Source organism: Zalophus californianus, chromosome 14, assembly GCF_009762305.2.
Source record: "Zalophus californianus isolate mZalCal1 chromosome 14, mZalCal1.pri.v2, whole genome shotgun sequence".
NCBI classification, from domain to species: domain Eukaryota; kingdom Metazoa; phylum Chordata; class Mammalia; order Carnivora; family Otariidae; genus Zalophus; species Zalophus californianus.
The window spans coordinates 86,238,375-86,256,042 of NC_045608.1; the positions used below are offsets into that span (position 1 = coordinate 86,238,375).

General features: G+C 38.7%; 1 protein-coding gene across 2 annotated transcripts in view; it reads right to left on the bottom strand.

The window, feature by feature from the left end:
- Positions 1–1,418: 1,418 nt before the first annotated feature.
- The window catches only part of CD226 (CD226 molecule), a 68,756-nt gene continuing 52,506 nt past the window's right edge, over positions 1,419–17,668 (bottom strand). For both annotated transcript variants that reach the window (XM_027575183.2, XM_027575184.2), the window contains 3 exons: positions 11,912–12,011; positions 7,491–7,542; positions 1,419–5,752 (listed from right to left, as the gene is read on the bottom strand). In XM_027575183.2, coding sequence (XP_027430984.1) covers positions 5,639–5,752; positions 7,491–7,542; positions 11,912–12,011 — 266 coding nt within the window. In that variant the 3' untranslated portion in view covers positions 1,419–5,638. The remainder of the gene's footprint in view (positions 5,753–7,490; positions 7,543–11,911; positions 12,012–17,668) is intronic.

The following is a 17,668-nucleotide window of genomic DNA, read 5'->3' on the forward strand; positions in this document are numbered from 1 at the left end:
GTGACCGAATACGAAGGAAATTATCTTAAGAATGAATTTCCAGAAAAATTAAAAATCAGTTGAGATTCTTCAAATTTTGAAGAGTGAAGAAAGTTATCAGAGCTTCTTGTCTTACAAATATCGTTTGGCACCACTCTTCCAGGATTTGGAGAATTTTGCTTGACATTTTGAACTCAGGGGATATTTTAAACTCATAATCCAGAAAGGACCTTTGCTTCTTTGGCCACATGTACAAGATTGGTGCTGCCTACTCATTGCGTTCTTCCTTCAATGTTTGTTTCTACACATCAAGTGGTACTTGGTATAATTTTATGACATTTATATTATTTTAATTAGCAGTTTTCCATTAAAAAATGGACAAAGGTCAACTTCTTACTTGGAATTTTGAAGGTTATATGTTACAAAGAAATTGATATTTTTGTGTAAAGACACACCTGTCTAGACTTAAGTTACAGTTTTAAAATCAGTAAACTGGACTAAAGTTAAAGTCAAGAATAATATACAATAGATCTGTTCTTTGGGAGATGGGTGAATCCTCATATCCAAATCCAATCTCAATAACACTATTAAAAATGAACTGTTGGCCACCACCCCGGTACTCCTGAGAGTGTTGATATGGATTGTAACTTGTATTTGTCTATTCACCGACTTATTCGGAAACAACCTTGGATATATTTAAATACACCTGTAATAAATCCAGGTATTATATAAGGTCCTGAATTTATATTAAAGTCTATCTAAAATGTGCCATCCCGCTTATGGACCACTGGATTTGCCACATTTTCTCCCCGTTTCCCAAGCATTGGTGCCCTCTCTCCCTCTCCCTCTCTCTGTCTCTGTTTTTCTAGAACAGTCAACATCAGCTTCCAAAGATTACAACCAATACCCCCGACTCTTGCAGACACAAACCCAAATATTATATGTTTCTTACTGTTCCTCATTCAGGGCACTGGGTAAACACTTGCATTCTGGAACCTCATAGCCTTGTGTACTAGGGCATTTTCTAGAATTGATTCCAGGTTTTATGTTCCTTTGTCTTCATTTTTTCTGAAGGGAGACAGAGGATGAGAGCTATGCAGGAAAAACCACTGCTTAATGACCCAAGTCAAGATTCTAGGGTAAATTTTTCAGGAAGTTAAAATTGTTGGGAACATCTGCTGCAACACAGAGAATCTGGAGAGATTATCTAAGTCACTGGTGAAGATTTTGAGATAAACTTAAGGTAAATACAAAACTATTAAAAGCTAAAAACAGACAATTATTAGCTCTAGGTGAAAACCAAAGTTCTGTAGGAGAGAAGCATGATCACTTTTACCATTTGATTCAGCTGAGAAGAGTGTTGGCAAAGTCATAAAAACATAAACACCAAATATTGAAATAATCAAACTTTAATACAAACATTTTGGAAGGATGGGCACATGAAAAATGTATGCATGTGTGGTGAGTTCATGGAGAAGAAAGCATCTGTATCAAAAAACGTCTAAAATTGAAAAAAAAATCTAGTAATGATATAAGCATGCTCTTCAGAGAAGTAGAGAGAAATAAAGTAATTAGAGGAAGTGAAATTTGTTGTCTCAAAGGAGGGAAAATGGGAAGGACGAGAAACTTTTTTTTTGCAAAAACCCCTCATACAGCACTTTGATTTTGAACTACACGCACTTAGAAAATGCACTGAATGTTGCATTGCTATAGAAGTTATAAAGCGTCAGTGGTTTGAATTTTTTCTGCATTTAACTCTTTATGTTAATATTATTCTAGAGGACATTTTTCTAATATTCTTTGATGGCAAGTAAAACTAATGATGGTGAAACACTGCACTTTATTCATTCAAACAACAGAATTCAGTATGTCAGGTACATTGCATGCCCTACAAAACCAGACAATCTGAAATTACACATAAAACTGGAAAAAATGTTTTAAACAGGGTGACTATATAACCCATCATTCAAACAGGGACAATAGGCAATAAATGGGAATTATTGCAGACATTTATCATACATATCCCCAGATTCGGTCTTTTATTATGATACCTTACAACACAGTTAGTGCTTTGAATCTGAAATACTATGTAAACCAACCTTGAAGATTTTGTAAAATTCCCTTAGAAAGCATTGCAGTGAATTCTAGAAGCCACAGTTCTACACATGGGTCACTAGCAATAGAAAAATTTTTTTAAAAAATACTTGTTTTTATGTTTCAGATAAATGTATAAGAGCCTAGAGACTTGACTTAGAATAATTCCAGTGAAAAGACCAGTAGAAAAGTGTATTAATTTTATGCAAAAGCCTGAATGTGAAGGTCAACACTTTCTAAGTACTATGTTCTAGTAGTGGCCAAATAATGATACTTAATTGTGTTACAGGTTTGCACCACTTTATATTTTTCAAAGATATTTTTCCACTATTGTGGAAAGAAGCTAAACACTTTACTCACAATTTAGCACCTCCACCTGAACTTTATAAACATTGAGTTCTACAATACCTGCAATCTTGCTGAAATCTCATACAAGCAGTACAGAATATAGCACATTATTATAAATCAAGGAGAAGCACTTTGATTACAGCAATTTCTAAATACAATATGGACTCTACCGATTTGGTAAATTATGGTAATGCAGCTGTAGATGTGATTTAAGATAGTTCTATATAAACCAACATAACTTGAATATTTACAATGAAAGTAAACCTACTAGTTATTTTTATCTTCCTTTGTCTTATAAATTGATAACCAATGTATTTTAAATTTATATGTATAATATTTTAGTAATAAATTGATTCACTTAAAAATCCTAAAAATTTAATATTGACCAAGTAAAGAACATAGCCTCATCTACTGCCTTGCATCCATAAGCGTAATTACAAGCTAATGAAATTTCAATTCTATTTTCTCAGTATGCATAAAGGCCTTTAAATAATGTCTCAAGGTCTCTCTGATGATAATATAATCAATACCTAGTCATCATAGGTTAATGGCATGTATTCTTTCCCCCAAAAAACTGTATACTCTATAATGACATTTAACAAACTTACCTAACTTGTCATCACACAGCAATTCCCTTTAATTGGTTACTTTAATGGAAATATTCAAATTTACATTTATGGCATTCAAAGGAAACATAGATTTTTATGTAATATATTATATATCATCATAAATTATATGTGTAAAAAAGAATCCTAGGAAGCATCTTGCTCCCTAAGTAGCACCTTTCAAAAAAGATTTAAAACATAATTTAATTCAATTCTGACATTTTATTCTGTGGAACTGTTTTGATCGGTTTCCTTAATAACAACAGACTAGTAGGTATAACAGATTAGGGGGAAATATATATATGTTCATATATATATGTGTGTGTGTGTGTGATACATATACACGCAATATACTATATATACCATGTAGTATCTATATAGTAGGTATAGTTTTATACATATACATATTATATATATATAGTAGAGTTATGAAACTCCAGCAAATTAGGAATGATATTAAACAGACAATAATGAAAGTGTTTTGTTAATAAGTAAAGATGTCCAGGGAAAGGAAACTAGTGAGTAGAATTTCATCAGCATGATCAGCTGAGAGTGTAACAGGACCAGCGGCAGTGGGTGGGATGGGGGGGGTGGACAGAGAAATTCCAGCAGGACTTAGAAGGGTTCCAAATGCCTGAAAAATCCTGAGCTCTGCAGAGGAAGAATACCCGAAGAAGAGGGACAGAGGATATAGTTCTCATAAATATTCTGAGTGACAGATTAAAGAAAAAGCAAAACATTCACGGAGAAAGAGACTGGTTTAAAATGGTCTGTAGGCTCTGCTGCAGAATTCTTCCATGAGTGAAACCTCCAGGACAATGGCATCTGGTTGTACTGTGCACCCCGCCCCCAAACACGTCATCTCCTCTGTTCAAGTGGGATTTCGATTTCCCCATATTGCATTGGTAGAAATGCTTTCCTTCTCACCCATATTAGTCATTGAGAATTTGGAAATACCTCATGAGAAGTGGACATTTTTATTTTTTCCCTTCTGAAGCAGGCAGGGGCATTCATAATTTCTGTGATTCACAGAATCACTACACTATTGGGCGTGCATAGTAGTTAAAGCTATCATAAAATATCCACTGACTCGCTTAAAACTGTAAATTACAGCTTCAAGTCTTCCTAGATAACATAAGAATTTGGTTTGGTTCACTTAAAATTATCATAAAAATCTACAACTTTGACACTACATGCAATTTTTGTGGTGAATGTTTTAAAGATGAGTAATAAATATTTGAGACATGAATGATCTCTATCTTTGGTAATGACCATTGTGGTTTCAAGGTGATCATGACCGTTATTTATCTTCAGGACTACTTTTCTTCGTTTGACCCCATCTAGAATTTGAACAATGACAGGATGGCCACTAATTGCTCTGTATTGATATTGCTAGGGTTGTCTTTGGCCAAACTGTGAAGCAAGACAAGGTTATCTCTGTATCTTCCCATTCTTTGTTCCCTGTTCCTTCTTCCCTACACCCCCCTCAATGTTCCTCCCCCTCATGTTTCTACCACAACCCAAACCACACTTCTAACTACCATTCTTTTTCTTATATTCAGATTTCCCATAATTATTTTTTTAAAAACCATTAATAATGCCTAGGTGCCTGACTCTTTTGAAAGGATTTACATATTTAAAATAATTCTCAAAAGTAGAAAAATTCAATATCAAAAACATTAAGTTATTATTGGACCATCTCATAAAGCTAAGCCAGGGAGAGTGGCAAGAATTCCATGTGGAATCAGGGATTACTTTATTTGATAATAGAGAGTGAAGAGATTTCCCTGTCACATTTGTCTTCCTCTTGACCATTCATTTATTCTGCTGCCAACTACTCTTCTGGACTATGCTGATAGAGCAGATTTTAAAGTGGGGAGAGAGAAAGCTAACCCAGATCCATCCACATATTCTCTTTTTTGTTGGTTAATAAGAGATGTTTGGGAATGGCATTGCAGTCCACATTTGTTGGTCACCAGCGCAGCTTCCAGGCCCCATTTCCCTCCTCTAATGATACCCTGAATTTCCTGGTAATGTGCTTTGGCCTCAGTCCTCATTCTAGAGGTGAACCCTTAATTGACTTAAGCCATTTCATCCTTTCCAGCCATAATGCCTGTTTAATGATGGACAAATAACCAAATTTGTTTGCTTTATCAGAGAAATAAATTCTCTACCAGGCAGAAACAAGGATTATGACTTGCCAAGGGTTATTGGAAACACAAGGGAAACACATGAATAAGAGTTAGGCTAACACCAATAAAGTGGATCCAACTCCACAAAAGGAGGCCCAGAAACGGGTTTATGCCCCAACTTAATTCTAGACATGACATTTAAACCTTGGTAAATAACCCTTGCCTGAAGCTCGATCTCTCCCCTGGATTCTTCCATTACATGACTCAGTAAGTTTCCCTTTATGTATATGCTAATTAGAGTCAGGTTTCCTGAAACATTTCTGTTAAGAATGCTCTCCAGGTTATAAAGTATTTTTCCTATCAAATTACATAAATTTAGCCAACTGGTATCCAGGGTAGCCACTGAGTAGTGGGAAAAAATTATATAAAGATCGACATGCATAACAGTCATCACAAATTTGCTCATATCAAGGAAAAAGCTTAGATTCTGGTCTTTGGCCTGTGAGAGAAGGCTGGATAGTTGACATAAATATCCTCTCTTGCACCATCCGATGATTGATTGGTAGAGTCGGGATTTCTGTAGTCGTTGGCTTCCTAGAAAGACAGACAGAATGTCAATGATTCACTGCATTGCAGCAGACAATAAAGATACTCAAAACAAATCTCTCCTTAAATCAACCACAATATAAGTCAAATTTCTATTATGATTAATTTCATAAAACATTCTCTTCTTTGTACTGAACTTCTATGAGAAATCACATTTTTTACTTTCAGGGCTCAGAATAAGATGCAACAGGAGACTACTCTAGATTATCACTTTTTATATTAGATTATGAAACACTTAGAACTCTCTCCCAATGTCCCAGGCTGTTTTGATAGGAACCGTTAGTCTCATTTTTAAATGGAAGTTTAGTATAGTATGTCCCATAGTGGGTACTTAATAATTTCTGTTGAATGAATGCTTTAATAAATAATACTTTTAAAGTACACAGTGTCATGTCTTGACAATAAGCAACTAAACACAACAAAAGAAATTAACAAAATAAACTGGCATTACTTTCAAGATGATGTCATAAAACATTCTCTACACTAATCAAGTCACTTTGGCCACCTATACATGTATGTGGCAGAAAATATGTAGGCATGGGTGAGAGAGAGAGAAATTGAGAGGAAAAGAAGAAGAGAGAAAGGTCTTTTGGTGAGTAATTTGGAAACTGAGAGTGGTTTTGGTGCTTGCAAGGAAAAAGCAAAAAGAAAGTTGCACTTCCACCGGTAATTCCAGAGCCTGTTGAAAACCCCAAAACAATCAAGTAGGTCAGCTTCTTTCTTTCACAGTCCAACTCACTATCTTTCTACTCATCGTTCAAAATATCATTATTCTACAAAAGACTGAACAAGTTGAATACTTAATATAGGAAGTTGCAAAGTTCCTTCCCTCCCCTGACATTCACAGCAATAAATGTGGCTTTAGATTGGCTTGAGTGGACAAACAGCTAAGGACAAAGAAGGGACCCCAAAATTTGACAGCAATGTTTTATCGCTTGCTGGAGTGGCAGATGAAACGAGGCAAAACTTCGATAGTCTTTCCAGTTACTGTCAAAAAGCCAGCCACGAATTATTCAGAAAAAAAAAAAAAAATTTGGTGTGCAAAGGGTAACTAATAGAAGAAAAAAAATTAAACTGATAAATAAATAGGTAACAGAAGTCCAAAGCACACATATTAGATTGTCAGAAAATTTTTATTACTTGATGTTTTGGTCATGTAGAATTCAACTGCAAATAATTAAATTGAAGAGAAATGATGTAATTTTAGATAACACTTGGGGAAATGTTTTGCTGTAAAATTTTGTAAACAGGGGCACCTGGGTGGCTCAGTTGGTTGAGCATCTGACTCTTGGTTTCAGCTCAGGTCGTGATCTCAGGGTCGTGAGATGGAGCCCTGCATTGGGCTCCATGCTCAACAGGCAGTCTACTTGAAGATTCTTTCCCTCTACCTACCCCTTTCCCCCACTCTCTCTTTATTTTAGAGAGTCTCTGTCTAAAATAAAATAAATAAATCTTTAAAAAAAATTTTGTAAACAGAATCACATATGTTAAAGAGAAAATCTGACCAAAAGTGGAGACAATGAACATGAAAGTAAGACAAACTGTTTCAAAGGGCGTCAATAATAAGAGAATGGTCAGAGAACAGGTGTTTCCTCAAATAGCTGATCCACTACATGGCCAGGTAATTGAAAGGAGAACAATAAGGTTGTCGACTGCTAAATGGACCGACTTTACGGGATATTACAATGCACAAAAGGTGGAAAATGACAGCTCTGAGAAAACTTACCTTATTCAGTGCATCCCAGGGTTGTTTAAATAGCTTTTTCTGTCTCCTTCTCCTAAGAATACATATTCAATAGAGGCATTAAGATCTTACACTTCAGCACTAGTATTATGGCATATAGTATTATACCCTACTTGTACCCCAGCCTACATGCCTTCACTATGTTGAAGTTGCTTCATTACATACCTACTCAAAATTCCCTTGACCTAATTATTTTCCACAGATGGTGAAGGCATCTAAATGGATATCCAGCCAGTGTATATTAATAATTAATCTCAGCGAGCTTACTGAAGAATGGTTCATAGTATGTTATTGCATAAATGGCTTACTGCCTTCTCCAAATAATCTTGAGCTTAGAGATTTCCCACAATTAAAAACTTCCTTTTCAATGTCGACAGTGTAACATCTTGGATGACAGTGATAATAGAGTTAAGCTTTAGAGAAAGTTCCAGGTGTTTTACTAAAACTCCTCAATGGATTATTTTATTTAGCTTTCATCAAAACCTCTATATTTAACTCAGATTGGGAAACTGAGGCAAGAGAGGAAGAGTAACTTGCCCTAAATCATGTGGTTGGCTAGTGGTAGTGTCGGGATTTGAATCCACAGCCTTCCCTCATGACTATTACGCTCACAGTGTCTGGAGCCATGTTGCCCCAGTTCCATGGGCCATCTGGAGCCATACTATTCCATAAACTCTCCACCATTCCAATGAAAACTATAAAAACGTAACATCAGGAGGAATCTTTGAAAATTCAAGAGAAGATGAATAGAGGCTGCTACAACTGAATGCACTGGATGAAACGACTCTATCCAAGTGCATGAAAATAGTTATTATGGGAGATGATATCTTTTTTTCATCTCCCTAAAGAAAAGATTTTTATCAGACCACAGAGGAGATGGGTTAGATGCAAAAACGTAAGGTATTTTTTTCCTTTATGCAAAAAGATGAAGTTGTAATTCCTTCACAGAAAGTTTAAAAACCAGCCAAACTAGTCTCTCTCCAAGGAAAGGTTCAGATGATGGATGTTGTTCTCTCCTAGTCACTAGGAAATCCTCCCATTGTGTCGACATAATCACAAACTGATCTTACTCTGTGTGTATTTGTTTACTTATAAAGACTCTTTTATGCAATTAATTTAATTTTTTGATGTGTTAAGTTTATTATGTGAAAGTGATGTTTCCAGGTCTTTCATATAAATTATTTACTCCTTAAAAGAAATCTGTGATGTAGATGCTATTACGATTCTCTTTTTACAAAGGAAGAAACAAATCTATGACAGTGGACCTTTTGTCAAATCATCACATCACTATATCATAATATAGATTAACTTTCCCAAAGAGGTCCAAATATATATATTGTTTACATAATCCTAGAATATCCAATATGATGAAGAAAAGAGAACAAGAAATTTAGAGTCAGATGATCTGTGTTTAAATTGTGCCCAGCAATTTACCAGTTATTTGCATGTATAAAGTTCAGTCCTCTCCTCTATAAAATAAAGATGGTGAACACTGTGGTTTGTTCTAGGTTGACAGACCATTCTGGTTTGCTTCACTCTTTTTTTTTTTTTTTAAGATTTTGTTTATTTTTTTGAGAGAGAGAGAGAGAGCACAGAGGGAGAGGGAGAAGCAGACTCCCCCGCTGAGCAGGAAGCCCAATGCGGGGCTCGATCCCAGGACCCTGAGATCATGACCTGAGCTGAAGGCAGACACTTAACGACTGAGCCACCCAGGTGCCCCCAGACCATTCTGGTTTGCTTCATTCTCAGCAGTTTCCCCAGAATGAGGAATTTTCAGTGCTGAAACTGGGAGAGTCCCAGGCTAAGCAAAAGAGCCTATTTGTTGTGAACATCAAAGTTGACAATAAAAGGAAACATAAGTGTCTAACATTTTGCACGCTAAACATTAAATTTCTTCCTGTAGACACACCCGTCAATGTGTCCACTGTCTTTTGGCTCCTGCCACACCTAACCAGGGCTACGCACGCCCACCAACTACATTCACTTAACAATGTGACCATTCTGATCTCTAACTGGAAGCAACACAAAATGAGAGCAGAGAAAGTGTGGGAAATGCCTCTGGACACACAGGCTCCGGGGTACTGGGTGTGAAGGAAGGCCTTGGTTTCGTTCAGGCACACTGTGATCTCCTCTGGCTTCTCCCCAAGTCAGCACATCGGAAGCGGCAGGATTATTTTAAATGGTCAGGAAGACAGAGTTCTGAAGACCATTGTTTAAGCCCTTGGGTCATTTTTCTAAGTTACAACCACAAACTGATTCGGGCGACAAGGTAGAAAGAACAAGCGCTTCTTCCTTTGTGATGTTCGGCCATGATTACACATTCAAGTCCACTAATCTTTTTATCACATTTAACCAAGTGGGACAATATATTCTACAGTTCAATTTAGCTATTCATGTAAAAGTAATGCATTTTCATGAAGCTAAATCCATCATGTCCAACATCTGTGACCCTCCAGAGATCCATGCTGTCACTCACTCTCTCCTATCATGTTGCCCGTGTTTCCGGGTGCTCCTGCTGTCACAGCCGCCCTCGGTGCATTTTTCATCAACCAAGGTGAAGCAGTAGAAAAATCCTTAGTGTCACTAACATCCTGGGTTCCTTCCCTCAATTTGCTAATTTGTTCAATTTCTGACCAGGGAAAGACTTGAGGGCAGCCCGTGATGGAAAGAAAGGGAAAACGAGAGTTCTGTGTTTCAGTTTAATTAGACAAATGCTTATTGACCATCCGTTATTTGGAAAGATTAGTGCTAAATGCTATCAAACACTAAGAAATGAATAAAATGCAATCCCTGACATTTTGAACAGAAGGGAGGACAGCACAAAAATGATGAAGCTACAAAGCAGGTTGCAAGGCGCAACAGATGGTGACATCAGGTCTCTTTGCAGGGAGGGAGGACCAGGACAGACCTCCCAAAGGGGACATGTGTCCCACACCTTGAATGAGTCATGGGAGTAAAGCCAAACATGGGGGAAACAGCACTTTGTTAGCTACCCAAATGGGAAGAGAGTCGGGTGTGTTCACAAAATGAGACTTGAAGTTTTAACAAAATTTGTTGACATTGGGGCAGTAAAGTAGAAAATATAAAGGAACATTAGATTGGGGTCCCACTAACTGGGTGGAAGTCAGAACAAAGGGTGCCTTTGATACAGGGTTAATGAGTTTTAACCTTATTCTGGTGGCAGTAGAAAGACAAGAAAAGGTGTTAAACAGGAAGGATACTAGCTTTTAGAAGAGCAACCAGGAAAAGTCAGGTGTGCTCCAAAGAAAGAGAGGAGACAGCTGGAGCTGGGGGCAGATTGGGAGCATTAACTAACCTCCAGGGAGTTGTAATACCAGCTCCAAAGAGGTGAGGCTGGGATATGGAGATGAGATAGAGAAATCTACCTGATATCCTATTAATACACATGCACTTGCACGTGTGTGTGCCCATGTGTGTGCGTGCGTGCGTGTGTGTGTGTGTGGTAATATTGCTGGGGTAGAAGAGAAAAGGAGATGGATGTATTCCTTCCCTCTGCTAACAAGAGAACACTTTAGTTGGAACACAAGCATAAAGAGTAATTTCAATTCAATATGATTACAGCTAAGATTACGACAAATACCTTAGACAAGTGAGTTGGTGAGCGTGAGACAGCAAGAAAGGGCAGAGTCAACCCAGAATATTCCAGCAAGTTCCCAAGTGTGCCACAGAGAGTAAAAGGTAGGAAACTTAAGTAGAGGTCAATGACTATCTACTCTCTCTAAGGTAGCCCCTTCCAACACACCTCTCTTCCTCAATAATTTTTTTTAGGAATAGCATCTCTGTTGCTTGTTTCAGAAACTATACAACCATTTAAAAGTATGTTGCTTATTTATTAGAATGTGCACTCCATCACATCTTGTTCACTACTGTTGCAATAGATATTTGATGAATGAATACATGAAGGCATTATTACTGCTCAACCCTGTTCTTCCCCTTCTCAGAATCCCTCCCTCCCTCCCCCCTCATCACACGCACGCACGCACACATGCACGGATGCACGCTCGCACACACGTGCAGACGGAAAGGTGGCTGCATGTACGCACGCAGGCACACACACCACCCCTCGCCCAACACCCTCTTTTCCTTGCAGGAGGAGGAAGAGAGAGGACAAGGGAGACACGGCAGAGGCTCCAGGCAGTTGGCTGCCCAGAATATGAAACCTCTGCTAACATCGGAGCAGTTCCTACTACTTCTTAAATGAGCTACTCTAGCTTTCTCCTCTGATATTACCACAACTACTTCTCTCTTGTGTCAGAAAAATACTCAAAACGCTGTATGTGAGGGCTAAGGCAGCTTGGCCAACTGTTGGGTTATTCACAGAGAACCCCTCATATCAGGATGACTCAAGGGAAACAAGAATTAGGATGAGCTGCAATACTCACCTGTTGTAAGAAATGACAATGGCGGTGGTTAGGATAACAAACAGCAACAACACAACTGCCCCTCCAGCCACAAAGACAATGTAGTGGTTATCAGTTTTACCTAGGAGGAAAAAAATATATAATAGGAATTAGGAATTCAGCTAAGTCCAGAAAAAAAACGGTGGGAAAATGAGGAAAGGGAACATTAATCAAATAGAGTAACAATTCAAAACAATCCAATGAAATAACAGGATGAGAGTAAGGGAAAAAGAATTTTTACTTTAGAGTCTTCTAAATATTTGTGACTCCTCACAGATTTTTATTAGTTCCTTGATTCAGCTGAGTTTAACGCCTTAAGAAGAACAAGGATAGATTGGTGAAGGGAGCGGCGCCGGGGTGGCTCAGTTGGTTAAGCGTCCAACTCTTGATTTTGACTCAGGTCCCGATCTCAGGATCAAGAGATCAAGCTCTGCGTCACATGAAGCCTGCTTAAGATTCTCTCTCCCTCGCCCTCTGCCCCTTCCCCACCTCTAAAAAAATAAATAGGTGAAGGGGATTAAGAGGTACAAACTTCTAGTTATAAAATAAATAAGTCACAAGGATGGAAAGGACAGCATATGGAATATGGGGAGCAATACCGTCATACCTTTCTCCAGTGACAGATGGTAACTAGACTTACTGTGGTGACCTTTCCTAATGTACATATAATTGTTGAGTCACCATACTGTATACATGAAACTCATTTAATATTGTAGGTCAACTAAACTTCAGTTAAAAATTTTAAAAAGAACAAGAATAGAAAGAGTGTACGTTTGAGACAGATAACCCTTCACTCTAAGGAGCTCCCAATCACATACATAAAATCTTTTGTAGAAAATAAAAGCTATCAAGAGTATATAAATGAAGATTACTTCTTAAGGCTGATAAATTAAGTACATTCACACAACAGTATAATTTTAAAAGTAGAATTTAAGAAATATTTTTTACTCAATCCGAGTTAATGATAAAAAGTAATCAGAAGAGGGACGCCTGGGGGGCTCAGTTGCTTAAGTGTCTGCCCATGGCTCTGGTCATGGTCCCAGGGTCCTGGGATCGAGCCCCGCGTCGGGCTCCCTGCTCCCCGGGAAGCTTGTGTCTCCCTCTCCCACTCCCTCTGCTTGTGTTCCCTCTCTCGCTGTCTGCCTCTCTGTTAAATAAATAAATAAAATCTTTAAAAAAAAAAAGTAATCAGAAGAAATATGTTACTCTGACTCAGTGCTTAAGTAGAAAGAACAATGGTCCAGAAATCTGCAATTCTCTCCCTGACTCTGTCACTCTTTAGCTGTGTGACCTCCAGCCAATTCCTTACCCTTCTCTGCAAGCCTTTCTTCATCTGTCAAGTGATGACAATGACAACAGTTCTAATTACATCACAGAATTGTGGTGAGACTCTAATGAGGTAATATTCACATAAGCAATAAACTACTAGAGCAACATCCCCTCTGAAGAGAGATCTCAGTGAGGTCAGGGACCATTTTATCTTTAAAATGTCCTCCTGGGGCGCCTGGGTGGCTCTGTTGGTTAAACGACTGCCTTCGGCTCAGGTCATGATCCTGGAGTCCCGGGATTGAGTCCCGCATCGGGCTCCCTGCTCAGCGGGGAGTCTGCTTTTCCCTCTGATCTTCTTCTCTCTCGTGCTCTCTATCTCTCATTCTCTCTCTCTCTCAAATAAATAAACAAAATCTTTAAAAATAAATAAATAAATAAAATATAAATAAAATAAAATGTCCTCCTGCCCATGAGACTCCTCACCCACCACCTTCCACAGAGCTCCTTCCCAGGAAAAAAAAAATCCATCAATATATGCTGTTACCAGAGGCGCCTGGGTGGCTCAGTCAGTTAAGTGGCAGACTCTTGATTTCGGCTCAGGCCATGATCTCAAGGTCGTGAGATCGAGCCCCACATTGGGCTCCATGCTCAGCAGAGATTCTGCTGGAGGTTCTCTCTCTCCCTCTGTCTCTGCCGCTTTCCCTCTCCCCACCCCTGCTCTCTCTTTCTTTCTCTCCAAAATAATAAATAATAAATAAATAAAAATAATAAATAAATAAATCTTTAAATATATATATATATTTGTCAGGACTGGGAGTGAATTGGAACCTGGGAGCTGTCCCCATTGCCCCCTCTCTTTGGGGCAGCAAACTCGCCAGTCTCCCCTCCTGCAGGAAGGGGCCAGGCTGTGGCTGATGAACAGCATGACTTCCCTCTAACCTTGAAAGTAAAGCCCAATGCTTGCTCTGTGATTCCCACACTGCCTGCAATCCTACAGCAACCTGAAAATCATGCTTTTCATTGGATTCTCCCCGATCTTTCCCTCAGATTACTTCTTCCTTCCTGACCTACTACTTAGGTGCTATTTTTTTTTCACGATAGGAGCTCAAAGTCTACATCCACTCATTCTTTTGTACAAAGTGAAACTAAGTCAAAGAATAAACATTATTTTCATTTTTCAAACTTGTTGAACCTATAAGGTGAATAAAAGTAGAAAAATGTGTGAACCTTAAAGACTGTACAGTCGAAGAATGGCTTTTGTCCAAATATGATGGAGAAAGGGAAAGCTAAATTTATTCAGAACAAAAATACATTAAACCACTCCTACAAAAGGAACAATGAATTTTCTCCCTGTCAAATAAGAATAAGCTTTTTAAGCTCTTAGTACATTATAAAAAATAAAGGAACAAAATACCTGAAATTATTTTGCATTGTAACATAGGACTATCAAAGGACCACACTTGCTATACTGAAATAATTTGAATATCACAGATGCTAAGGTTAAATCAAACAGGAAATCATGGTGAGAAAATGAAAGTTATTATTAAAATATTCGTTGACAGTATTCTGGGAAAATTGTTTAACCACTTTTGAAAATGCTATTTAGACCTTTGCTACAATAAAAAAAAAATCTGGGTGGACTACAGCTCTAAATTTTTTCATATCAACATTAGAAGAAATATAAGTAAGTATTATTTAATCTCTGGAATGAGAAATGGCATAAAAATAAATAAACATATAGGATTCACCAGGTCAATTGAAAAATATCTGTAGTTAAAATGATCACAAGCAACATGTCAAGACAAAAGAACAGTACCTTTAACACATCCTTGCTATTAAGAAAAAGCTATAGGGGTCCCTGGGTGGCTCAGTCAGCTGAGCCACCGACTCTTGATTTCAGCTCAGGTCATGACCTCAGGGTCAGGAGATCCAACCCCCGCCCTCCACCCAGCGCAGAGCCTACATGGGATCCTCTTTCCCCCTCTCCCTCTCCCTCTGCCCCCTGCCACTCGTGCACACACACACACACACTCTCTCTCTCTCTAAAAAAGAAAAGAAAAAGCTATGGAAGACAAAATGAAAGATACAAATAACTTACTATGAAAAAGCACATAAAGAACAAGCTGGGTAAGAGGAAGACTGTGGTCAGATAGAGCATCTCAAGCTCTCTTTGGAATAGTAGAAACTGCCACAACTGCATCCAGAAAGAATTCAGTCTCTGTGTGGCACAGTCTTTCACTAGGTGCTTACACATTGATTAACTCTTTTATTCTAGAGAAATACTCAGGGGGGGCGCCTGGGTGGCTCAGTCGTTGAGCGTCTGCCTTCGGCTCAGGTCATGATCCCAGGGTCCTGGGATCGAGCCCCGAATCGGGCTCCCTGCTCCACGGGAAGCCTGCTTCTCCCTCTCCCACTCCCCCTGCTGTGTTCCTGCTCTCGCTGTCTCTCTCTCTGTCAAACAAATAAACAAAAATATTAAAAAAAAAAAAAGAAAAAGAAATACTCAGAAATGTGAACAAAGGGTTGTGTAAAACACTTAGAACAGCAAAAAGAAAACCCTTATTTCCTCCCAGACTAAGAGCAAGACGGCATGGCTGTGGTTCTCAAACTTACTTTGCATCAGATTCACCTAGAGGCTTGTTAAGCCACAGATTTCGGGGCACCCCCTTCCAAACCTCTGATCCAGACGGTCCTGGTGGGTCTGCATTTGCAGCTCCCATGCAACATCTTTCTTGCTGATCTGAGGCCCATTCCTTGAAAACCTTGGCTATAGACACTTGGATGATGTATGTAAGGAATTCCAATGACATGGAATCCTACCGACTATAGACTATAAGGTTAAGTAAAACTTCAAAACCAGCATTGACAATTTCACATGCTGTAATGTCTCCATCAGGTATAGGACTTATGGGAAAAAAGTCTACAAGGAGACAAATGCCAAAATTTTAAAGTGATGATCTCCAGAGAGAGGCATTAAAAGCAATTCTTTCTTTAGGCTTTTTGGTATTTTCTAAACTTTCTAAAGGATGTATGGTTCTTCTATTAATCAGAAAAAAAATCATAGTATAAAAGTGTAAAGGTCTGCATGCTTAAAACAGAATAATCTGACAAATTTTAGTGGTGATATTTAAAGTACAAGTTGTAGAGAACTGTTTTTGTAGAAGTACATTCAGAATCCTTAAGAATTAAGATGGCATTCCTTATTAAACTCTCAAGTAGAATTAAGTAGAAACCATTGAAATGTACTGGTTATCTGTTTCACACTGTTCAATTATAAATCCAAATTTCAAATGTATCTTTCAATGTCAAATATGTTACCTCCTTTTAACCTCTTCTAGTAATATTTGACCTACTGGAGTCAGATCTGTGTATTCATTCATCTTTTAACACATAGTATCTCAAGCCATACTATGGAATTACAGATGAAATGGCGTGTAAAAATGAATTTGGTTCCTAAAGGAAAAACACCAACTAGAGCAAAACCGCTTCTCTACTCGCGATGCTGCTCACACTCACTGTCCCCCGAGCTTTCACAGACCCCGCGGGGAAGGCCTCAGTCCCACAACACTGCCCCCGGACTCCACCTTCAAATCCAATCACAAATCCAGGCCTCCCTACCCCTGACGGACTAACCAGGTAAATAAATCCAAGGTTCCATGATCTCCTCCTCAAGTCTGATAATTTGCTATAACAGCTCACAGAACTCAGACAAGCACTTTACTTACTATTACTGGCTTATTAGAAAAGATAACAACTCTGGAACAGCCAAATGGAAGAGACAAATAAGGCAAGTTAATGAGGACAGGGAGTAGAGATGGAGCTTCCATGCTCTCTAGGGATGGGCCACTCTCCCAACACCTTCACGTGCTCAGCAACCCAGAAGCTCTCTGACCCTGTCATTTAGGGGTTTATGGAGGTTCCATTACACAGGCACAACTACTTAAATCATTGACCACTGGTGATTACTTCAACCCCAGCCCCTCTTCCCTTTTTCAGGGGGATGGGGCTTAAAGTTCCAACCCTCCCAGCACGTGGCTGATTCCTCTGGCATCCAGCCCCCATCCTGAAGCTCTCAAGGTGCTTCCAGCCACCAGCTGCCTCATTAACTTGCAAAAAGACCCTCATCGCTCTGGGGAGTCCAAGGGTTCTAAAAGCTCTTGTGTCAGGAACTGGGGACTAAGACCAAATATTATAGCAAAAGATGCTCCTAGCGCCCCTATCACTTGGGAAATGACAAGGGTTCAGGAGTTCTGTGAAAGGAACCAGGGGCAGAGATGATATTTTTTAGTATACATACCTCGTACTTGATTGATGGAGCTTACATTGTTTTGGAAGGCCCCAGACAATTTAAAAACACCCACGGGATGAGCATTTTCCCATAAGAATTAAGGTAAAAGCATGGGAGTCAGGTGGAGAGTCACTCACACTCCAGAGACGTTGCAATCTGGAGCCTCCCACCTATAGCCAATC